The following is a 24,423-nucleotide window of genomic DNA, read 5'->3' as shown; positions in this document are numbered from 1 at the left end:
ACACACACATATATATACAAGTTCTACATAGTTTTATGATTCAACATAGGACTAATGCTTCTCATTTTCCTCAACACAAGTCACAAGTAGAGTACCGTTGTAAATGTCTCATAGTTTTATGATTCAAGCCCTCTACTTTTACGAATCACAAATATGCCTCAAATTTTTCAAAAATTACCATTTTGCCAATAAATTCTAAAGGTATCTCGAACTTCAATGCATGAATGTGAAATTTTCTCACCTAATTGCGGTTTTCTCGAGTAAATGCATGCAGTCAATATTGCAAAATTTTCATATTATTTGTGTAGAATTCTGCATTATGCAGATGTCCCACATCGCTTGTGGGTTATCTTTGGTTGACACAAACAGTAAGAGCAGTATAAGTCAATAGACGCTAACAGTGTTGGACCAAACTTTACGTCTTATATTCTTTTGATATGAGATCTTTTTTTCTATTTTACTTTTCTAGTTTGCTAAAAGAGAAATAGTAATACGTGGCACTACCACATCATCATAAAATTGCTGACATGGCAGTGATATGCTCTTACTAAAAAAAAAAAGTGTATACCAAAAAATATACATTAAAAAGTATATTTATTATCCACGTTTCGCGTTGAGGTAATTATTTATTTATTTTAACTACATTATAGAGGAAATATTTAATAATTGTAATATACTCAAATTTCTTGCACTCTTTGTATATTTGAAGTTTAATTTCTATACTTTTATTTTTAAAAATTTAGTCCCTTTACAATTTTATAATAGACTTGAATATTATAGTTGGCCAAAAGAAAATAGTTAACCAAGTAATATTGACTCCACTTTAAGGAAAAATAATCATTCCCAAATAAATTTATTAGAATCCCAGTCTAACAAACTAATTTATATAATATACACAAACTAATTTTAATGTAACACAACTTTCTATAATTAATTAATTTTTGAGGATTATCATATGAAAGCCACATCAATAATTAATTAATTTTTAAAATTATTAAAATTATTAAAAATATTTTAATTTTTAAAAATTAATTGATTGTTGACGTGACATACACATGTACTGTCATGTGGATGTCACGTCAGCAAAGTTAATAAACATTAACTTTTCTATATATTTTTAGGGTTTAGCAAAGTTCTGAATGCATGACATGGCCTTGTGCCTTTTGGTCCTCTCATCTGCATGTTCTCTGATTTGAGCCACTGTTGGGTTGGCTCTGAGTGGAGCTGGCTCAGCATCTGTGTTGACAACTTCCCACAGATCGAAGGCCTGCAGGTAAGTCCTCATCTTAACCTGCCATATGTGGAACCCTTCACCATTAAAGACTGGTGGTGCAGCAGGAGAAAAGCCTGATGAAGCCATTTAACAGGTCCTCTAAGATGAAAGCTCTTGATACCAATTGTTAGGTTTTTGACACACTTTAACCGGGTAAAGTAAGAATTTCAAACAGAGCACCGGCAGCAACGTATTATACCTGGATAAAATATGAAGGAAAAATGCTTGGAGTTCAAGCTTTTAGCTACTGTTAAGAATGAAGAACAGAACTTAGAAGTTTTTAGAAGGCAAAGAAAGATGGAGCATATGGAAGAAAATCTGATGATTTCATTCATTTGAAACATTGGCATAAAGCCATTACATATACCAGTTATTTTGGCTGGTCAAAAGATTAACAAATCCTTTACCTAAACACTACCTAACTCCACTAGTTACATAGGGACTAGGTGATTTTGCTTGCAAACATAAACAAAGCTGGTGATCAGCTCTATCACCATCAAATTACATCAAACATAAACTAAACTAAGTTCAAAATGAACTAGATTACAAAAGCATAGTTAAACGGTAACAAAATGTAACTGAGACAGAAAAGAAGCATCAACCCCTTCAGTTGCATGTATTTTACCCGGGTAACTTGTGTGTATGAATTCTTGCACATACTTTACCCGGATAACATAAGTGCATTAATTTTCACGTGCTTGAATCTGCATAGGCTGCATGGGAACTAACTTCAACACTCCTCCTTAGTTTCCATGCTTGTAACACCTAGCTGCTTTCTCAGTTTTATAAACCTTAACACACCAAGGGCCTTTGTGAAGATATCAGCAACTTGTTCCTTTGAATTGCAATGAATCAGCTCCACCTCTCGAGCTTGTTCCATCTCCCTTATCACATGTAACTTGATGCTGAAGTGCTTCGTTCTGCCATGGAAGACAGGATTCTTTGCAATTGCAACAGCAGACTTGTTGTCACAAAAGATCTCTGTTGCTTCCCTTTGATGTAGGTTAAGATCAACTAGAATTTTTCTCAGCCATATGGCTTGATTTACAGCATTTGCAGCTGCAACATATTTAGCTTCTGCTGTTGATTGAGCCACAATCGATTGTTTCTTTGAGCTCCAACAAAACATGGTTGAGCCAAGGGTAAAAGCATATCCAGAGGTGCTTTTCATATCATCACTTGAACCAGCCCAGTCACTATCAGTATAGTCTCTCAATTTCAAGCTTTCAGCTTTGTTGAATAACACTCCATAGTCAAGAGTGCCTTTGATGTACCTTAGCACTCTCTTTACTGCTTGAAAATGCTGGACATTACAGCAATGCATAAACCTTGATAACATACTCACAGCAAACAAGATATCTGGCCTAGTTGCTGTCAAATATAACAAGCAGCCAACTAGGCTCCTGTAAGTAGACTCATTGACTGGTTCATGATCTCCTTGGCTTGACAGCTTCATTCCAACAGCAATAGGAGTGCTTGTTGGCTTACAATTCTCCATCGAGAACTTGGACAAAACCTTCAAGGCAAATGTTCTCTGTCCCAAGAAGATTTTTCCTTCTATTTGGCGTACCTCCATTCCCAAAAAGTATGTCATTAGCCCCAAGTCAGACATTTCAAACATGTTCATCATTTTGGCTTTGAATTCAGCCAACATATTTTGATCTCCTCTAGTCACCAAAAGGTCATCGACATAGAGGGATACAATAAGCTGTATTTCAGCTTCATTCTTCTCGACATATAGTGTTGGCTCATTAACACTTCTGTTAAATCCCAAACTGACCAAGTAGCTGTCAATTCGAGCATACCAGGCTCTGGGAGCCTGTTTTAGGCCATATAATGCCTTCTTAAGCCTGTACACCATTTGTTCTTTGCCAGACACAACAAATCCTTGTGGCTGATCATGTAGATCTCTTCTTCAAGGAAGCTATTAAGAAATGCAGACTTCACATCAAGCTGGTAGATTTTCCACTGCTTCTGAGCTGCCAAGGCAATCAGTAATCTAATGGTGTCTAGCCTGGCCACTGGTGCAAATGTTTCCAGGTAGTCCAGACCATATTTCTGGCTGAATCCTTTGACTACAAGCCTGGCCTTTAGTTTGTTCAAGCTCCCATCAGCATTTTGCTTGGCTCGATAGACCCACTTTACCCCAATAACCATCCTCTTGGCTGGTCTAGGAACCAATTCCCATGTCTGGTTCTTCTCAATCATGGCAATTTCATCAACCATTGCCTGTTTTCAGCTTCATCAGCTTCAGCTTCTTCAAAACTGCATGGCTCCACTATGGCAACTTGAGCCCTTTCATAAATTTCAGCCAAAGGTCTAGTGCCTCTGACTGGCATGTCATCAATGTCCATATCAGGACTATTTTCTTCAGGCTCTGTTTGATCAACCACAAGTTCTTCAGAGACAGCTTCAGGTTCATTCTTGTCCCAATTCCAACAAGCCTTCTCATCAAACACTACATCTCTGCTCACTTGGATTTTGTTGGTTAAAGGATCCAGGATCCTATAACCCTTTTTTACCATACTATACCCGGTTAAAATACCAGGAATAGCCCTTTTGGACAACTTGTGCCTCTTAACAGCTGGTACTTGGCTGTAACATAGGCAACCAAAGACTTTTATATAAGCCAATGATGGCTTGAACCCGAACCAGGCTTCAAAAGGTGTCTTGTGAGCAAGTGCTTTGGTTGGAAGCCTATTCTGAATGTAGACAGCAGTATTGACAGCTTCAGCCCACATTGTCTTGGGTAGATTTTTCTCAAACAATAAGTATCTGGCCATATCCATCAAACTCCTGTTCTTCCTTTCACTAACCCCATTTTGCTGGGGTGTGTAGACATTGGTTAGCTGGTGTTTGATGCCAGCATCTTTGCACAAAGATTGGAACTGAGCTGAAGTGTATTCAGTTCCATTATCTGACCTAATGGTCTTTATCTTGCAGCCTGTTTCTATTTCCACTGTAGCTTTAAACTTTATAAACACTTGAGCAACCTCAGACTTATGCTTCAAAAAATAAACCCAGCAGTATCTGGTAAAATCATCAATGAAGAGAATAAAGTACCTGTTGCCACTAAGTGATTCAGTCCTCATGGGGCCACAAACATCAGTGTGCACTAGTTCCAGCTTGCTTGATGCTCTCCAGGCGGTGTTTGCAGGAAATGGAAGCCTAACTTGCTTTCCCATCTGACAGACTTCACAAACATCTTCATTCTGAACTGTCTTGGTGAAGTTTTCAACCATTTCCTTACTGACCATCTGAGCCATAGACTTAAAGTTGGCATGCCCAAGCCTTTGGTGCCAAAGCTTGGAGTCTTCAGAAGAAACAGCATAGGCATTATCAAAGCCTTTATTCCAGTCCACAACAAAGCTCTTTTCTCGTCATGGCTATCGACATGAGCATGGATCCACTTGGATCACTAATCGACATTCATTTCCTTTGAACACCACCAGATAGCCTTTTTCAACTAATCGAGCTATACTTAATGTGTTTCATTAATTTGTGAACTAACAAAACATTTGAAATGATTTTGTTACCTGTTGGAGTGTGAATAACCACATCTCCCTTTTCTTCTGCCTTGATAAAGTGGCCATTGCCAACTTTAACTTGTATTTTACAGCTTCTGTCTAAGGACTTGAAAATAGCTGCATCTGATGACATATGGTTGGTGCAGCCACTGTCAAGGAGCCAACCATTTGAGTCTTTCTTCTGAGCAGCTGAACAGGAGACTACAAAGACTTGCTCCTCATTATCACTGCCTTCTTCAGCTACCCGAGCCTCAGCCTTGTGTTGTTGGTTTTGGCCAGGTCTGCCTTTTTCTTTGCAGACCCTTTTAACATGGCCTTTCTTTTTGCAGTGTTGACACACAGCATCTGGTCTGAACTAGCATCTGGCCTCTGGATGACCAGGTCTTTTGCAAAATCTGCAGAGTCGATCTCCTCCACTTGCAGCATCAGGCTTAGACCTGTTTTTCCAGTTCTTCTTGCCCTTATAGGCAGTGGTACTTGAGGTTGCTTTAGCTTTGGCTTGAAAAGCTCCCTCCTGGTGCTCCTCCATTCTACTGGCTCTCCTTTGTTCCTGAGCATAGAGGGCATTAATGAGCTCAGTTAGGGAGATTGTTGCCAGGTCTCTCGAATCCTCTAAAGATGAGATCTTTGCCTCATATCTTTCAGGCAATGTTGAGAGTACTTTCTCCACAATTCTTGCCTCATTGAACTATTCTCCTAGCAATCTTATGCTGTTGACCACAGCCATTATCCTGTCTGAGTACTGCTTTACTGTCTCTTCTTCCTTCATCTTGAGATTTTCAAAATCTTTTCTCAAGTTTAGTAACTGCTGCTGCCTAGTTCTTTCAGTGCCTTGGAACTCCTCCTTGAGCTTGTCCCAGGCTTGCTTGGGAGTCTCACAAGCCATGATTTTGGTGAAAATAACATCAGAAACACAGTTCTGAATGCATGACATGGCCTTGTGCCTTTTGGTCTTCTCATCTGCATGTTCTCTGATTTGAGCCACTGTTGGGTTGGCTCTAAGTGGAGCTGGCTCAGCATCTGTGTTGACAACTTCCCACAGATCGAAGGCCTACAGGTAAGTCCTCATCTTAACCTGCCATATGTGGAACCCTTCACCATTAAAGACTGGTGGTGCAGCAGGAGAAAAGCCTGATGAAGCCATTTAACAGGTCCTCTAAGATGAAAGCTCTTGATACCAATTGTTAGGTTTTTGACACACTTTAACCGGGTAAAGTAAGAATTTCAAACAGAAGCACCTAAGAAGAACGTGTTATACCCGGATAAAATATGAAGGAAAAATGCTTGGAGTTCAAGCTTTTAGCTACTGTCAAGAATGAAGAACAGAACTTAGAAGATTTTAGAAGGCAAAGAAAGATGGAGCATATGGAAGAAAATCTGATGATTTCATTCATTTGAAACATTGGCATAAAGCCATTACATATACCAGTTATTTGGCTGGTCAAAAGATTAACAAATCCTTTACCTAAACACTACGTAACTCCTCTAGTTACATAGGGACTAGGTGATTTTGCTTGCAAACATAAACAAAGCTGGTGATCAGCTCTATCACCATCAAATTACATCAAACATAAACTAAACTAAGTTCAAAATGAACTAGATTACAAAAGCATAGTTAAACGGTAACAAAATGTAATCGAGACAGAAAAAGAAGCATCAACCCCTTCAGGTTGCATGTATTTTACCCGGGTAACTTGTGTGTATGAATTCTTGCACATACTTTACCCGGATAACATAAGTGCATTAATTTTCACGTGCTTGAATCTGCATGGGCTGCATGGGAACTAACTTCAACATGGATGATCATTGATCTATCAAACAATCAGTTTGAAGGGGAGATTCCAAAGGTTATTGGGAAGTTTAACTTACTAAAAGGGCTCAACCTTTCTCATAATAACCTAAATGGTGGTATCCCCACCTCAATAGGGAATTTGACAAGTCTTGAATGGTTGGACCTATCTTCAAATAGGTTGTCCGGGACGATTCCAAATAGATTGACAGATCTGCCATTTCTTTCGTCCTTAAATGTTTCTAAAAATCAACTCCATGGTCAGATTCCTTAAGGAAAACAATTCAACACATTTGGAAATGATTCATATGAAGGAAATAAGGAACTATGTGGGTTTCCGGTCTCGAAAGGTTGCAACATCATTGAGCTAGCACCTCCAAATGTGCTTGAAAAGGATGGCTCAAAATCAAACATTGCTTGTGGTTGGAAAGTGGTGTTGATAGGTTATGGATACGGAATAGTGCTCGAAATGTCGGTGGGATATGTTGTTTTCCAAATCGGTAAGCCAAAATGGTTGGTGAATTTGGTTGAAAGCCAACATGAGAAGAGGCGAAGAAGAATGTCAAAGAAAGGCAATCGCAGCAATAGACGAAGAAGGATCTAATTACTGCAAATGATGTTCAAGAATTAGTGTTGTATTTGCCTATGGTTAAGGGTTGCATTGGTATCTGTCTGTCTTTATTATTGTACCAATTCCTCCGTCTTTCATTGCATTTCGTACTATCTGTAATGGTTTGTTTGAGTGTAACATTTTGTATGGTGCTGTTGTTTATATCTTCTTTCATGACTTTGAACTTAGTCTCAATAATCTTTGCTACTGCTCGCTAAAGGAGAACCAAATGCCTCAATGATCTCTGTTGTATTTTCATAATTTTTTTACAAGTTAGCAGTAAAAGGGTTGGTTATATGGAGACTGCAGCAATAATTTTGGAAAAAATTCTCAAGAATTCTTGAGACTTTTATAGGCATTCAATATAAAGAAATTTTTAAAATTTTCATGAATAAAGATACAAATCTGCATTAAAGGTGCCTTTAAATCAGTTTAATTAGAATCTAATCAAATTGATTATAATCAAATCAAATTGAGATATTTGTGCAACATCATTGAGCCACTACCTGTGAGATACATCAACAACTTCAAGGCTATCATAAATCTCAAGAAAAATGGTAGTGCAAGGTCATACATGGGCTTGAAGTATGCTTCTATCCATAGTGGATTCTATACCTATTCCATCGGAATTATTATGAAAGGAACCCATATGGAATTGGAAAAAATTTTCACCATGTGGATGATCATTGATCTCTCAAACAATCAGTTTGAAGGAGAGATTCCAAAGGTTATTGGGAAGCTTAACTTACTGAAAGGGCTTAGCCTTTCTCATAATAACCTTAATGGTAGGATCCCCACATCAGTAGGGAATTTGACAAGTCTTGAATGGTTGGACCTATCTTCAAACAGGTTGTCTGGGACGATTCCAAATAGATTGGCAGATCTTCCATTTCTTTCGTCCTTAAATGTTTCTGAAAATCAACTCCATGGTCAGATTCCTCAAGGAAAACAATACAATAGATTTGGAAATGATTCATATGAAGGAAATAAGGGACTATGCGGGTTTCCGGTCTCGAAAGTTTGCAACATCATTGAGCCAGCACCTCCAAATGTGCTTGAAAAAGATGGCTCAAAATCAAACATTGCTTTTGGTTGGAAAGTGGTGTTGATAGGTTATGGATGCGGAATAGTGCTCGGAATGTCGGTGGGATATGTTGTTTCCCAAACTGGTAAGCCGAAATGGTTGGTGAATTTGGTTGAAAACCAAAATGAGAAGAGGCGAAGAAAAAAGTCAAAGAATTATATGGTTTCCAAACAAGCTGGGAGGAAGGATTGCAAGAGAACTGCTAAATTTGATGGCTCTTTCTATGTTAAACCTTTCAATGAATGAATTGGTTGGGTGCATCCCTCAAGGAAAACAATTCAATACCTTTGAAAATACTTCCTATGAAGGCAACAAAGGATTACATGGTTTTCCATTGTCAAGTGATTGCAACAATAATGAGCTACCACCACCTTCAAACTTATCAGAAGAAGGTGGATCAAAATCAAACATTGATTTTGGGTGGAAAGTAGGGTTATTGGGTTATGGATGTGGAGTGGTGTTAGGATTGGGCGTGGGATATGTTATTTTCCAAACTGGTAAGCCAAAGTGGATAGTGAGTTTGGTTGAAGATCATATTCAGAAGAGGCAGAGAAGAGAGCCAATGACCGGGAATCGCAGCAATGGAGGAAGAAGGATTAGGCAGAGCAAATGATGTTCAAGCATTTCTGTTGTATTTTCATATATATATTTTTATGGTGTGTCTAACGTTTAGCTATATGTCTTTATCTTTTAGTATAGTATTTCAATAACGTGTAAAGATCTATTCTCAATGTACTCTTACATAGTTGCAGCTATTTATGTCTTTTTGAATGACTTCAACTGTTTTCCTACTAAAAAATCTCCCCCATCGAAATATATCTAATGGTATTAATGATGGAATTAACAGGTTATGTTTATAGCTAACAAGACAATCAAGCTGCAGAGATATATATTTTAAACTCATGAGCTTAATATGATTTATTGTGGTTCTGAATCTACATTGTATTTCCTTATTTATTCACTACCATTCTTGATTATTTAACTCAAATTGTATTTACCAAATACAAAACAATAATCGATTCTTTGTTGGTGCATGTTCTTTCTCATTTGTTGTCTTTAAATTTGAGGTTGTCTCCTTTCAAGATTTTTTCCAATAATAGAACATAGCAGACCTGCATGATGAATGAATTCAAACATAAATTGGTGGATCTGATGCCCTTATTGCTTTTAAATTGCTGGTTTAAAGATGATAGAATTGTAGCAGTCTTTCTTCTTGAGGTAATAGCAAGAGTTGAAGTCAATAGACGCTGCAACTCTTGGACCAAACTTTACGAGTTATATAGTCTTTTGAACTGAGTTAATTCCAGAGATATTGGCAGATCTGGCATTTCTTTCCTTCTTAAACGTTTCTGAAAATCAACTCCATGGTCAGATTCCTCAAGGCAAACAGTTCAACACATTTGGAAACAATTCATATGAAGGAAGCAGAGACTATGTGGGTTTCCAGTCTCCAAAGGTTGCAGCATCAATGAGACACCACCTCCAAATGTGCTGGAAAAGGATGGCTCAAAAGCAAACATTGCTTTTGGTTGGAAAGTACTGTTGATAGGTTATGGATGCGGGGTAGTGTTTGGAATGGCCATGGGATGTGCTGTTTTCCAAACCGGTAAGGCGAAAAGGTTTGTGAATTTGGTTGAAGACCAACATGAGAAGAGGCGAAGAAGAAAGCCAAAATAGAGCAATCGCATCAATGGATGAAGAAGGATCTAGTTGGTGCAAATGAAGTTAAAGCATTTCTGCTGTGTCTTCATAATTTCTGGTTTAGTAGTCTGTCAGAATGTTTTTCCTATGGTGAAAAGTTGCATTGGTATGTGTCTGTTTTTATGATTGTACCAATTCCTCTGTATTTCATTGCATTTCGTACTATTTGTAAGGGTTTAGTTCGAGTGTAACATCTTGTATGGTGCAACTATGTATGTCTTCTTTCTTGAATTTCAATTTTTAGTAAACATTATACTGCTCACCATAAAAAAAAATACATTTAGAATTACAAAAGAATTTCAATTATTCAAGTTTGAGTTGCATTTATAAACATGTGATGATGAGAATTCATGAACATAAGGTATGGTTTGAGCCTTTGTGCCATATGCATTTATGTTGCAGAAGTTCACACATGGAATAATTCAACTTGCCTTTGTGTATTCTTAATTTTGTGCCACACCTATATATCTATCAACAAATTTAACAGTAATATTTACAATAGCATTGCAGAGTAACATATTTAACGTTCGAATATACTGTCAAAATATTGCAGCAACGATGAGATTAATCCAATTACAGGAATTGATATCCTTAATGGCATTGAGGTAGCTTCAGTGACCGTACAAACTAGTTAAAATTTCCAGCATTCATGTCTTTGTTTTCCCTCAAGTAAACGTAGTGAATACTGCAAATGGTGTGGAAGTAGTGTACATTGTGGGGCAAATGTCCGAAATTTCCACATTGCTTGTAAATTAAGATTGGGTGAGAGAGATAGGAGGAAGCAACAGCAAGTGTGAAGTCAATAGACAATTGATAGTCTTAGTCTTTTTTTTGCGGCCCTAAAGTATGGTCAATAGACAATCGGTAATTAAATTTGTAGCAGTCTTCTTCCTCTTTATTCTTTTGTGTGGAAGATAATTTGGGACCAAACTTGACGTGTTATAAGGAATAAGACTTTGTAATCTCATGAATGTTAATTATTTTATTTTTTTGGGGAGTTCAAAATGAAATACAAAATTTTGGTAAAAAAAGGTAATCAATTTTCTGAATGAAAAATATATGATGAAAAGGAAGTGGTTGTTGATCACTAACAACACGATGATTATGAAAATACAAAAATTCCTATATATGTGTTGAATTCTGCATAATGTAAATGTCCCATATTGCATGTGAATTCTGTAATAGGACTAAACTTTAAGTGTTAAATCCTTTAAATTGAGTTAATGAAAGTAACCATTCCCATCAAAATTAGTTATACTCTTAATTTATAACTAAGGAAAGAGTAATTTGAGTTGAACTCAAAGGTTAATATGTCACCAATGGGTGATGGCATGGCGCTACCATGTTAGCAATTATTGATCATATGGCATTGTCACGTCAACAAATAGTGTTGGTGTAATATTTATTAACAGTCACGTAGGTGTTACCATCAACTATTAACGGTCAACATCAGCCGCATAGGTGCTAGTTTTGTTAGTTAACAAATGTTAATTTTTTCATCATTTTTTTTGGATGATTTAACAAACCGTACAAGTTTCAAGGCTAAAAGAGACAAACAAACAAACAAATAAATAAATAAATAAATAAATAAATAAATGAAAAGCTAAAATGACTTTTTATTTGTAAAGTTAAAAATGCCAAATAAATCATTATGTATTTTTGGTTTTAATTTTTTACTTGATTAAAAAGAAATAATTAACGAATGAAAAATAACTATTCCCAAATAAATTTATTACAATAAATAAGATTTTAGATTTGAATTATGAGGTTATATATATATATATATATATATATATATATATATAGTATACACTTATGGAATATGTGGATTAAATTTTCAGCAGTCTTCTTCCTCAAACGTAGTGAATAGAGCACAATTTTATTCTTTTGTGTGAAAAATAATTTCCACATTAATTAGCTTTGGTTGACAGTCAAGTGAGATACACATATTCTTTATGTGTTATAGGGAAGAAGATTAAATGTGAGTTTGGATTGGCGGTGCGTTTTCTTGCGGTTAGTGTAAAAATAGCGATGGCAGTGAGATTAGATACTGTAGCTATATTGTAGCGTGAAATAAAAAGTAAGCTAAATGTACCGCACGACACCCAATCGCCCATCCAAACCCGCCCTAAGTCAATCTACTTTATAATCTATCAATCTTAATTTTTTTAGTTGTTTAGGGAGCTCAAATGAAATACAAGATTTTACTAAAAAGAAAGCATTTAGTTTTTTTTTGAATTTTTTTTTTAAATTTAAAAGCATCCAGTTTTAAGAATAAAAAATATATGGTAAAAAGGAAGTGGTTGCTTATGATTGTGAAAAATACAAAAATTTTGAACATCTAATATCCATAGCTTTTCAATGTAAAAGCAAAAAAGACTGTATTATTTGTTGCCTATAAATACCATTCCTATCCTTCATCTTACTCTACAAACATAACATGGCCTCCTATCTCTTTCTCTGCCTATTTCTCTTCTTTCCCCATCTTTATGCTTCTTCTTCAAGATCTCATTCCTGCTCTTCACTAATCCAGTTTAAGAACTCTTTTTCCATAACAAAGTATGTTTCTTGGCATTGCGATGATATTGCTGGCCTTAAATCTTATCCCAAGACATATTCATGGGAGGAGGGTACAGATTGCTGCTCATGGGATGGGGTCACTTGTGACCACCTAAATGCTCATGTGATTGCCCTTGACTTGAGCTGCAGTTGGCTATATGGCAACTTCCCTTCCAATACCACTCTCGTCCTTCTTCCTCACCTTCAAAAACTCAACCTTGCCTACAATGATTTTAATCTTTCCAAAATTCCATCTGAGTTTGGTCGGTTTGAAAGTCTAGTATATCTCAACCTTTCTCACACCAATTTCGTAGGAGAGGTCCCATCCCAAGTCTCCCCTCTGTCAAAATTGGTTTCACTTGATCTCTCATCTTGGAATTATGACTCTGAGCAATTTACAATTGACCAACATGCTCTGGAGGGACTTGTTCACAACCTAACCGAGGTCAGACATCTGTTTTTGAATAGAATCAACATGTCTTCTATTAATCCTCATGTCTTTATGAATCTATCCTCTTCTCTAAGGTCTCTCAGTCTTGCTTATTGTGATTTGCAAGGAAAATTCCAAAAACACATTTTTGATTTGCCAAACCTCAATTTCCTCAACTTAAGAGGCAACCAATTGACTGGACAAATTCCAAGATCATTGGGGAACCTCTTGCAACTCACTCATTTAGACTTGTCAGACAACCAATTAAGTGGACAAATTCCATTATCAATTCCAAACCTAACGCAGCTTGAATTCTTGGATATAGCTCAAAATTCATTAGAAGGTTCCATTCCAGATGAGGTAGCCGCTTTTCCTAATCTAAAATATTTATACTTATATGACAATTTACTCAATGGAACACTTCCGTCATGGTTGTATACTGCTCCCTCCTTAAAGGTAGTGGAACTCTCTCAAAATCAATTCAGTGGGCATATCAAAGAATTCCAATCCAAATCACTAGAATATTTAGATATAGCAAATAATAAACTCCAAGGTCCTCTTCCATCTTCAATATCCCAACTTCTCAATCTTACCGACCTTATTTTATCCTCAAATAATCTTAATGGTGTCATAGAGTTGAGCATGTTCTCAAACCTTTCAAATCTCAATTATCTTGGCCTTTCATATAACAGCCTATCCTTAACATCTAATAGCATTTCTAGTGTTAACCATATATTGCCTAATCTTACAGGCTTATTTTTTTCATCTTGCAATCTTAGTGAATTCCCCCATTTTTTGAAAGGGCTTAAAAGTTTGGGAAGCTTAGACCTCTCTTACAACAGAATTGAAGGCAAGATTCCACAGTGGATGCAAGAGGTGGGGAATGACTCTTTGACTTACTTAAATGTATCTCATAACTCTTTGACAGAAGTTAAGCAATTTTCATGGAAGAATATTGCAGTTCTTGACTTAAGCTCCAATTTGATCCGTGGAAATCTTCCGATTCCAGCTTCGTCGATCAATACCTTTCTGATCTCAAATAATAGTTTCAATGGAGAGGTCTCTTCTTTAATCTGCAATGTCACTTCTCTTCAAATTCTTGATTTGTCCCACAATAACTTGAGTGGAACAATTCCGCGATGTTTAGGAAATTTGAGCGACAGCCTTGAATTCTTGAATCTGAAGAAGAACAAGTTTTATGGGACGATTCCTCCAACATTTGCAAAGGGATGCCAATTGAGTAATTTGAACTTAAATGGAAATCTGTTAGAAGGGCCTTTAACACCATCCATCCTTAATTGTAATGGTCTGGAAGTGCTAGATCTTGGTAACAACAAGATCAATGATACATTTCCTCATTGGTTGGGAAGTCTTCCACAGCTACAAGTTCTTGTATTGAAGTCAAATCATATGCATGGTTCCTTGTGTGTCAATAGCTCCAAGTCTAGCCCTGTTTTCTCTAAAATCCAAATTTTTGATCTCTCAAGTAATTATTTTTCTGGACCCCTACCAGTGAGATACATCAACAGCTTCAAGGCTATCATAAATCTAGAGACGATTGGTAGTACAGTGTCGTACATGGGGGTGTATGTTCAGGGAGGTAGTGCCTTCTATACCTATTCCATTGGAATTGTTCTGAAAGGACGAGATGTGGATTTGGTGAAAATTTTCACCATGTGGATGATCATTGATCTATCAAACAATCAGTTTGAAGGGGAGATTCCAAAGGTTATTGGGAAGCTTAACTTACTGAAAGGGCTCAACCTTTCTCATAATAACCTTAATGGTGGTATCCCCACCTCAATAGGGAATTTGACAAGTCTGGAATGGTTGGACCTATCTTCAAACAGGTTGTCTGGGACGATTCCAAATAGATTGGCAGATCTGCCATTTCTTTCGTCCTTAAATGTTTCTGAAAATCAACTCCATGGTCAGATTCCTCAAGGAAAACAATTCAACACATTTGGAAATGATTCATATGAAGGAAATAAGGGACTATGTGGGTTTCCGGTCTCGAAAGGTTGCAAAATCATTGAGCCAGCCCCTCCAAATGTGCTTGAAAAAGATGGCTCAAAATCAAACATTGCTTGTGGTTGGAAAGTGGTGTTGATAGGTTATGGATGCGGAGTAGTGTTCGGAATGGCCATGGGATATGTTGTTTTCCAAACTGGTAAGCTGAGATGGTTGGTGAATTTGGTTGAAAACCAACATGAGAAGAAGCGAAGAAGAAAGTCAAAGAAAGGAAATCGCAACAATAGACGAAGAAGGATCTAATTACTGCAAATGATGTTGAAGAATTAGTGTTGTATTTTCATAATTTCTTGTTTTAATTGTAGACCATTTTGCCTATGGTGGAGGGTTGCATTGGTATGTGTATGTTGTTATTATTGTACCAATTCCTCTGTCTTTTATTGCATTTTGTACTATCAGTAATTGTTTGTTTGAGTGTAACATTTTGTATGGTGGTGTTGTTTATGTCTTCTTTCATGGCTTTCAATTCAGTCTCAATAATCTCTATTGTATTTTTATAATCTTTTTACAAGTGTGTCTAATGTTTTGCATTGACCAATTTAACCATATGTCTTTTATCTTTAGCATTGTGCATGGTGTATTCCCAGTGATGGCATGTTCATGAAATATTTGACAAGCTAACGAATTAACAGGTTAAGTTTATAGCTAACATGGAAATCAAGATGTAGATGGTGCAGACAAAGTTATAATTTCAAGCGTTCATGTCTCTTTTTCCCTTTTATTTCTAGAGTAAACGTAGTTCGGTAACAAAGTTGATGTGAATTGATGTACAATTGGTGGATCCCATGTCCCTAATTTCCTTTAAGTAGGCTTAATTGAAATTTAACTATTTTATATTTAATGTTTGAAATTTTAAGATTTGACAATCAAGGCAGTAATAATGTCTAAACATCTATCAATAATTTAAGAAATTTAATTTTATTAAGTTTGAATTTCAAATATAAACTGTGAGGAATTTTATTGGAGTAACATATCACTCGTAAAAGTGAGAATTTAATAAGACATTTGAAGACTGTTGTGTAAATTGCAACGCTAGAAAGCAATCAAATTAAAGCAAAAAGGAATTTAAAGGGACCAAAGATGAAATTTAACCAAAAGTAAAACGCTAGAAGGAGGGCTTGAACCTCCTACCTTGTGGTTAACAGCCACACGCTCTAGCCACCTGAGCTATTCCAGCTTCGAGAATAGTTTTGTTATTATTATTTGAATAGAATACATTTTTGGGGAAATATGGTGTTGGGGGCTCACTTTCATTCAGAGATTATTCATAATCTCTTAATTCAAGATGAACTAACACTTCTCAAAGTTTGGCAAAAACAACATCAATTAATTACTGAATATAGATTGTTTTTCCATATTTATTCACTGCCATTCTTGATTATTTAATTCAAATTGTATTTACCAAATACAAAACAATAATCGATTCTTTGTTGGTGCATGTTCTTTCTCATTTCTTGTCTTTAAATTGGAGGATGTCTCCTTTCAAGATTTTTGGAAATAATAGTACATAGCAGAGCTGAATGATGTAATGGATTCAAACATAAATTGGTGGATCTAATGTCCTTATACTGCTCACCATAAAAGAAAAAATACATTTTGAATTACAAAAAGATTCAATTAGGTAAGTTTGAATTGCATTTATAAGCATGTGATGATGAGAATTCAAGAACATAAGGTATGGTTTGAGCCTTTGTGCCATATGCATTTACGTTGCAGAGGTTCATACATGGAATAGTTCAACCTGCCTGTGTATTCTTAATTTTGTGCCAAACCTATATATCAATCAACAAATTTAACAGTAATATTTACAATGGCATTGCAGAGTAACATATTTAACATTCGATTACACTGTCAAAACATTGCAGCAACCATGAGATTAATCCAATTACAGGAATTGAGGTAGCTTCATTGACGGTACAAACTAGTTAAAATTTCCAGCATTCATGTCTTTGTTCTCCCTCCAGTAAACGTAGTCAATACTGCAAATGGTGTGGAATTATTGTACATTGTGCCGCAAATGTCCGAAATTTCCTCATTGCTCATAAATTAAGTTTGGGTGAGAGAGATAGGAGGAAGCGACAGCAAGTGTGAAGTCAATAGATAGTCTTAGTCATTTTTTGTGGAGTTAAAGTATAGTCAATAGACAATTGATAGTCTTAGTCAAAAGACAATTGATAGTCTTAGTCTTAGTCTGTTTTTATCGAGTTAAAGTGTAGTCAATGGACAATTGATAGTCTTAGTCTTTTTTTGTCGAGTAAAGTACAGTCAATAGACAATTGATAGTCTTAGTAAATAGACAATTGATAGTCTTAGTCTTAGTCTTTTTTTGTGGAGTTACAGTGAATAGACAATTGATAGTTAAATTTATAGCAGTCTTCTTCCTCTTTGTCCTTTTGTGTGGAAAACAATTTGGGACCAAACTTGAGGTGTTATAGGGAAGAAGACTTTGTAATCTCATGAATGTTAATTATTTTACTTCTTTGGGGAGTTCAAATGAAATACAAAATTTTAGTAAAAAAAGTAATCAATTTTATGAATGAAAAATATATGGTAAAAAGGAAGTGGTTGGTGATCACTAACAACACGATGATTGTGGAAATACAAAAATTCTCATATATGTGTTGAATTTTGCATAATATAAATATCCCACATTGGATGTGAATTCTGCAATAGAACAAAACTTTACGTGTTAAGTCCTTTAAACTGAGTTAATGAAAGTAACCATTCCCATCAAAACTAGTTATACTCTTAATATGTCACCAATGGGCGATCGTGTGGCGCTACCATGTCAACGATTATTGATCATATGGCATTGTCACGTCAACAAACAGTGTTGGTGTGGTATCTGTTAACAACCACGTAGGTGTTGCCATTAACTACTAATCGTTAACATCAGCCATATTGGTGCTAGTTTTGTTATTTAACAAATGTTAACTTTTTCATCATTTTTTTTGGGTGATTTAACAAATCATACAAATTTCAAGGCTGAATGAGACAAAAAAAAAAATTATACGGAAAGCTAAAATAACTTTTTGTTCGTAAAGTTAAAAAATGCCAAATAAATCATTGTCTTTTTTGTTTTAATTTTTTTACTTGATTAACAGAGAAATAATTAACGAATGAAAAATAACTATTCCCAAATAAATTTATCAAAATTTATAACAAATGAGATTTTAGATTTGAATTATGAGGTATATATATATAAGTAAACACGTTTTTATGGAATCGGTGGATTAAATTTCCAGCAGTCTTCTTCCTCAAACGTAGTGAATAGAGCACAATTTTGTTCTTTTGTGTGGAAAATAATTTCCACATTAAGTAGCTTTGGTTGACAGCCAAGTAAATAAACACTCACATTCTTTACGTGTTATAGAGAAGTAGACTAAGTCAATTTACTTTCTAATCTCATCAATCTTAATTTTTTTGTTTGTTTAGAGAGTTCAAATAAAATACAAGATTTTGCTAAAAAAAAAACATCCAATTTAAAGAATGAAAAATATACGGTAAAAAGGAAGTGGTTGTTGATGATTGTGAAAAATACAAAAATTTTGAAAATCTAATATCCATAGCTTTTCAATGTAAGGGTACGTTTGGTTGACTGTAATAGAATAGGGCTGTAATGGAATAGAGCTTTAATCAGTAATTCAACTGTTTGGTTGAATGGAATGGAATAGTACTGTAATAGTATTCTTGTGTTTGGTTGAATGGAATGATATTGTAATAGCATAAGGAGAAAAACTAAAATGACTAGAATACTCTTAGCAGAATTTTTTAGGTAAATGATTATTGTTATTGTTATTAATTTATAATAGGATTATTATTAAATATAATTTAATAATAAATAATAAATAATTTAATTATACTTTAATATAATTATTATTAAATATAATTTAATAAAGATAATAATATATAATTTAATAACATTCTTAATATAATTATTATTAAAATATGAATGAATAAAAATCATAATATATAATATTAAAAATAATATATAATTATTTTATTATTTTTAAACTACAATGCATATTTAATGTGTTAGAATATCATTAGCGAAACAAATAATTTAATTATCTTCTATAAATTAATCTTCCTATAAATTAATCTCAATTTTATGGTATCATCTAAAGTTTCATTTAGACTATAATAACTTATGTCATTATCTTCCTATAAATTAATCCCAAATTTATAGTTTCAACTAAAGTTTCATTTGTTATTTACATAATTTTTATATAATTATTTTATCTGTGTTATTATCTAAAATTGATAAATTGTATTAAACATGAAATTTTTATTAAAAGAAAAAGGCACAAAGCACTGAAAAGAAAAAGTGTTATCTTTTTATTTTCTACTTGTCCACCATTGGTATTAGTATTCCTGAAACATTTGTATAAATAGTCTGAAATATGGTACCAACATAATAAATTTATATAAATAGTTTGAAATTTTTAATTTTCTACTTATCCATTGGTATTAGGATCACTGCAGCATCGAAAAGAAAAGGCAAAAACATTTTATTTCTATATATTCAACACTCGAAATCTTGTCATCAAGTTGCAATATCTCTTCTATTTCCAAAGAGACCAATTGGGGACAATCCGAAATCATAATAAAATGATGTCAAAACTTAACCCATATTGCGATAAAGATTCCAACTCTTTCTAACCAAAGATGTCAAAATTTATTGAGTTTGCGAATCTCAACAATGCCTTCTCTGCTGAAATATCAAATTTATTGAGTTACTCGGCCTTGCCTTTGCTAGTTTACCTGTTATTAGTAATTTAACACAAAGGCAAGGTTAGAACATCCAAGAAAAGAAAATCACTATTTAAGGTAATTAAAACGAATACTATTGCTAGCAGTGAGAGGTTAACATCCTTCATTATATCACTTTAATCTGACAGAACAAAATACAGCTACCTTTGGCGAATAAGATCATTAATTTGTTAAATAGCCAGCCCTAGCCAATATATCTGAAAATGCTATTCCCCCCTCCCCTCCCTATTTTTTTCTCAGATTAAAACCGGTTGCCATTGATTCAGATTAAAAAGAATATGGTTTATCATCATGGACTTAACTAAGACAAAGAAACACAAATTAGGGAAAATAAAACAGTTAACAGGTGAAACTAGCCGATAAGAACAAAGAAGCTAATTTATCAGTTGCTTTTGGAGTTGAACCCAGTTGCTGTAATCTTGCACTAGTTGCTGAAGAAGCAAAGGAACAAGTCTATCCAGTAGAGCTTATATCATTCCGTATTAATAACAAATCCATTTTATAATATATGCATGGAAAAATTAGAAAGTGAAAATGAAAATCCCCCCTCCCGTACTAATAACAATATTTGAGGTAGAGGATTAAGTTTGTGTCAGACACTATGTAATGCGATTTAATCAACCATACTAATTATCCTTCAATATATATTAAATGAATATACTAAAGTAATGAATGAAATAATAGTATAGTTAGAGAGGCTCCTTAAATCTTGCAAGCCCCAAAAGATAAATGTGAAAATGGATAAGATAGGATACATAAACATAACCCTAGCATTTGTATGCTGCAATTAAACATGATATACTTACATATTTCCCGGACCCTCAACGGCTGAAGTTGGCAGTAAAATAAAAGGTCGCGTGTAAGTCTGTTTACAAAAATCAACCTCATCCATAATGTTGTCAAAGTAAAATAAAAAACCATTGCTTAAACAGCTAGAAAGATGAGATAATTAAACACGTTAGCATACTAGAACAGAAATACAATCACATTATCATGCTGACATTCTAAAAAATATGACTAGAATCAAGATTCTACAGAAGTAAAATATAAATCGAATCATATGAGCCAGAACTGTCTAGTCAAAGGGGCTCTCAAATTTAAGTAACGCACCAAAAGCCTGAAAATTTTGAAATCCAATAAACCTAAAAGGAACTGCAAAACTTAACAATTTCATATTATTTTGGAATGCAAAAACATATACAGATGGATATTCTGGACAACCCAAAAGAACAATATTTTGTCACAGGGCAGAATTGAAGTTAAATATCCAGGTAACTATCATGATCTTTGAAGCCAATAAGATAACAACCTCAAGACATAGATTCAACTTCACATCAACCTCTAAAACTGGTTCAGACATATTTGTGTCCCAAGTAATATGATTTATCATAGTAGCATGGTTATCTTCTATTCTTGTTCGCTATTTTATTTGTTTCTTATTATTATTGACTACAGATGCATGTAACTATAAGTTCTTTCTAGCAACAGAAAATTGAGAATAGTTGATTCACCACACATGCCAAAAAGGAATGAAAAGTTAAATCGCAAAAATATAGAACCTCATATAGTTGCACGCTCTTAGACTCACTAAAGGTGTCATAAAAAGGCTTGCCCCAAGAATCGACGATAGCCTGACAAGTCAGGAAAAGGAGTTAAAATGCATCATCAACAACAATAACCAGAAACAAGAGAAAAGAAAAGTTAGCAACCAACAACATCTTTTGTTTCTCATGTTTTTGCTGTTTTCATGATTGCAATTTAGTGCTAACTCCTCCATTGCCATGGAGTTGCTGATATGCCTCTTATCACAATTTTAAAGCAATGCACTATCTATTCAACATTCTCTTATCATGATAAAAATGGAAGATTTATAACATCATTAAGAAATACATTAATTTAATCCAAAACAAACATAGAAAAAAGAAATCATACCTGAGAGTTTACTCTAAATGATAAACAGACTAAAGATGCTTCAGGGACCGCCAACTTGCTAGCATCAAAAACAATCGGCAGCTTTGATTTTCTACCATCAGAATATATAACATCCACGGCATGAAACTTCCTGGCTGCAATTCTGGGAATTAGAATCTTATTTACCAGTGCAATTTTCCAGGAAAAAAAACCTAACAATTAAAATATTTACAGAAAGTAACATTAATTTTACTCAGAAATCAATTGCAATTCAACTCATTTGAACAGATTTGCAAATGATATAGCCTATATGTATATAAAAAGAACAAATCAGTTAATACCTTACCACCATGTTGTTTTAGCTCAGACATATCATCAAATTATCCTCTATTCAATTCATCAGCACTGCCCTAAATCAAATTAAAACAATTATTTATATTAAATTTAATGGAAAAAAGAGCACGTAACAAAATTTCAATAAACAAACAAAGCTTAAACTTACAGTCTTGCTCGTTCTTTCTCGATTTTTTCCTTGCTTGCAAGCTGCACACACAAGACAAAAAGTTAAAAAGAACAATAACTTAAAAAATCAAATATTTTAGAGTTAAAAAGGGGGAGATGAAGGAATTGCCGTGTAAATATCGAAGAAGCGAATGGATGATTTTGAAGCAAAATGTTGAGGAGGTGAAGGGGAAATCTTTGGGTCATGTCTTAGGAGGTATTGACAATTTGAAATCGAAGATCGTGCCCGGTTTATCATTCAGTTTACCGTCAACATTTTCAGTTTTTGATTTAGATTTCAATTCCCCCTCTCAGAACCCTCTTGCTCTGTCCAACAATAGATGGAATTTTATAGATGAAGAAAAAGAAACGGAAGAGAGGAAAAGAAAAACTTTATTGAGAGAAAGAAAAAGAAAGCAGAAAAAAGAGGGCAAAAAATTTGGAAGAGAGGAATATGGAAGGAACAAAGGGAGAAAATGTTTTACCTGACCCTGCGATGAAGGATTGTCTGTCTGTTTTTTTCAGGTGAGAAAGTGGGAGAGGGGGAGAGGGCAAAGTGGGGATCGTCTTTGAAAGGAAGCGTTTCCTTAAACACCGAATCAGTAATCGGTGCTGAGGAAACGGAATAGAAATAAGGCAATTTCTCTGCATAGGCACGTAATGGAATAAGCCCGTAATAGGGCATTCCATTGAACCAAACAAGTGTTTAGGGTGGGCCCATGGAATAGGGTTGTAATGGCTATGCCATTACATTGAACCAAACATGCTGTCAGTTTGAAGGGGGTATTTCGAAGGTCATTGGGAAGCTTAACTTACTGAAAGGGCTCAACCTTTCTCATAATAACCTTAATGGTGGTATCCCCACCTCAATAGGGAATTTGACAGTCTTGAATGGTTGGACCTATCATCAAACAGGTTGTCTGGGACGATTCCAAATAGATTGGTAGATCTGCCATTTCTTTCGTCCTTAAATGTTTCTGAAAATCAACTCCATGGTCAGATTCCTCAAGGCCAACAATTCAACATATTTGGAAATGATTCATATGAAGGGAATAAGGGACTATGTGGGTTTCCGGTCTCGAAAGTTTGCAACATCATTGAGCCAGCACCTCCAAATGTGCTTGAAAAAGATGGCTGAAAATCAAACAATGCTTTTGGTTGGAAAGTGGTGTTGATAGGTTATGGATGCCGAGTGGTGTTAGGAATGTCGGTGGGATATGTTGTTTTCCAAACTGGTAAGCCGAAATGGTTGGTGAATTTGGTTGAAAACCAACATGAAAAGAGGCGAAGAAGAAAGTCAAAGAAAGGCAATCGCAACAATAGACGAAGAAGGATCTAATTACTGCAAATGATGTTCAAGCATTAGCGTAGTATTTTCACAATTTCTTGTTTTGTAGACCGTTTTGCCTATGGTGAAGGGTTGTATTGGTATCTGTCTGTCTTTATTATTGTACCAATTCCTCTGTCTTTCATTACATTTCGTATTGTCTGTAATGGTTTGTTTGAGTGTAACATTTTGTATGTGTTGTTGTTTATGTCTTCTTTCATGACTTTCAATTCAGTCTCAATAATCTTTGCTACTGCTCACTAAAGGAGAACAAAATGTCTCAGTGATCTCCGTTGTATTTTCATAAATTTTTTTGCTGGTGTGTCTAATGTTTTGCCTTGACCAATTTAACCATACTTCTTTATCTTTAGCATTGTGCATGGTGTATTCCCAGTGATGGCTTGTTCATGAATCACTTGACAAGCTAATGAATTAACATGTTAAGTTTATAGCTAACATGGAAATCAAGATGTTGAGTAAACATAGTTCGGTAACAAAGTTGATGTGAAATGAGAGGTACAATTGGTGGATCCCATGTCCCCAATTTCCTTTCTTAATAATGTTTAAACTTGTTAGAAATTTTAAGATTAGACAATGAAAGGCAGTAATAATGTCTAAACATATATCAATAATTTAAGAAATTTAATTTTATTAAATTTTAAATTCAAATATAAACTAAGAGGAATTTTAGTGGAGTAACATAGCAGTCGTAAAAGTGAGAATTTAATAAGAAATTTGAAGAGTGTTGTGTAATTTGCAATGCTAGAAAGCAATCAAATTAAAGCAAAATGGAATTTAAAGGGACCAAAGATGAAATTTAACCAAAAGTAAGACGCTAGAAGGAGGGCTTGAACCTCCGACCTTGTGGTTAACAGCCACACGCTCTAGCCAACTGAGCTATTCCAGC

General features: G+C 34.8%; 3 protein-coding genes and 2 non-coding genes across 16 annotated transcripts; 2 read left to right on the top strand and 3 right to left on the bottom strand.

The window, feature by feature from the left end:
• Positions 1–7,669: 7,669 nt before the first annotated feature.
• Positions 7,670–9,057, top strand: LOC108487958 (receptor-like protein 9DC3). The gene has a single exon (XM_017792287.2). The coding sequence runs from the start codon at positions 7,774–7,776 to the stop codon at positions 8,527–8,529; it is 756 nt and encodes a 251-aa protein (XP_017647776.1). The 5' UTR covers positions 7,670–7,773; the 3' UTR covers positions 8,530–9,057.
• Positions 9,058–12,418: 3,361 nt separating this feature from the next.
• Positions 12,419–15,504, top strand: LOC108487959 (receptor like protein 28-like). The gene has a single exon (XM_017792288.2). The coding sequence runs from the start codon at positions 12,425–12,427 to the stop codon at positions 15,245–15,247; it is 2,823 nt and encodes a 940-aa protein (XP_017647777.2). The 5' UTR covers positions 12,419–12,424; the 3' UTR covers positions 15,248–15,504.
• A 603-nt stretch (positions 15,505–16,107) lies between these two features.
• TRNAN-GUU (transfer RNA asparagine (anticodon GUU)) lies at positions 16,108–16,181 on the bottom strand. Its single transcript has one exon. It is a non-coding gene; the product is annotated as a tRNA-Asn (tRNA).
• Positions 16,182–19,439: 3,258 nt separating this feature from the next.
• On the bottom strand, positions 19,440–23,554 carry LOC108487522 (uncharacterized). Of its 12 annotated transcripts, none has more exons than XM_053029094.1 (8): positions 22,675–22,871; positions 22,320–22,516; positions 22,191–22,231; positions 22,035–22,098; positions 21,710–21,900; positions 21,337–21,408; positions 20,584–20,642; positions 19,440–19,768 (listed from the first exon to the last, which is right to left on the bottom strand). In XM_053029094.1, the coding sequence occupies exons 4-8, from the start codon at positions 22,057–22,059 to the stop codon at positions 19,765–19,767; spliced, it is 351 nt and encodes a 116-aa protein (XP_052885054.1). In that variant the 5' UTR covers positions 22,060–22,098; positions 22,191–22,231; positions 22,320–22,516; positions 22,675–22,871; the 3' UTR covers positions 19,440–19,764. The 12 variants fall into 12 exon arrangements, with proteins under 12 accessions (XP_052885054.1, XP_017647369.1, XP_052885055.1 ...); XM_017791880.2 differs by having other exon boundaries at positions 22,035–22,093; XM_053029095.1 differs by having other exon boundaries at positions 21,710–21,843; positions 22,675–22,870.
• A 795-nt stretch (positions 23,555–24,349) lies between these two features.
• TRNAN-GUU (transfer RNA asparagine (anticodon GUU)) lies at positions 24,350–24,423 on the bottom strand. Its single transcript has one exon. It is a non-coding gene; the product is annotated as a tRNA-Asn (tRNA).

This window comes from Gossypium arboreum, chromosome 5, assembly GCF_025698485.1.
Source record: "Gossypium arboreum isolate Shixiya-1 chromosome 5, ASM2569848v2, whole genome shotgun sequence".
Taxonomy (NCBI): Eukaryota; Viridiplantae; Streptophyta; class Magnoliopsida; order Malvales; family Malvaceae; genus Gossypium; species Gossypium arboreum.
Note: the sequence above shows the minus strand (reverse complement) of the source record. Positions and strands in the feature narration are given on the sequence as shown.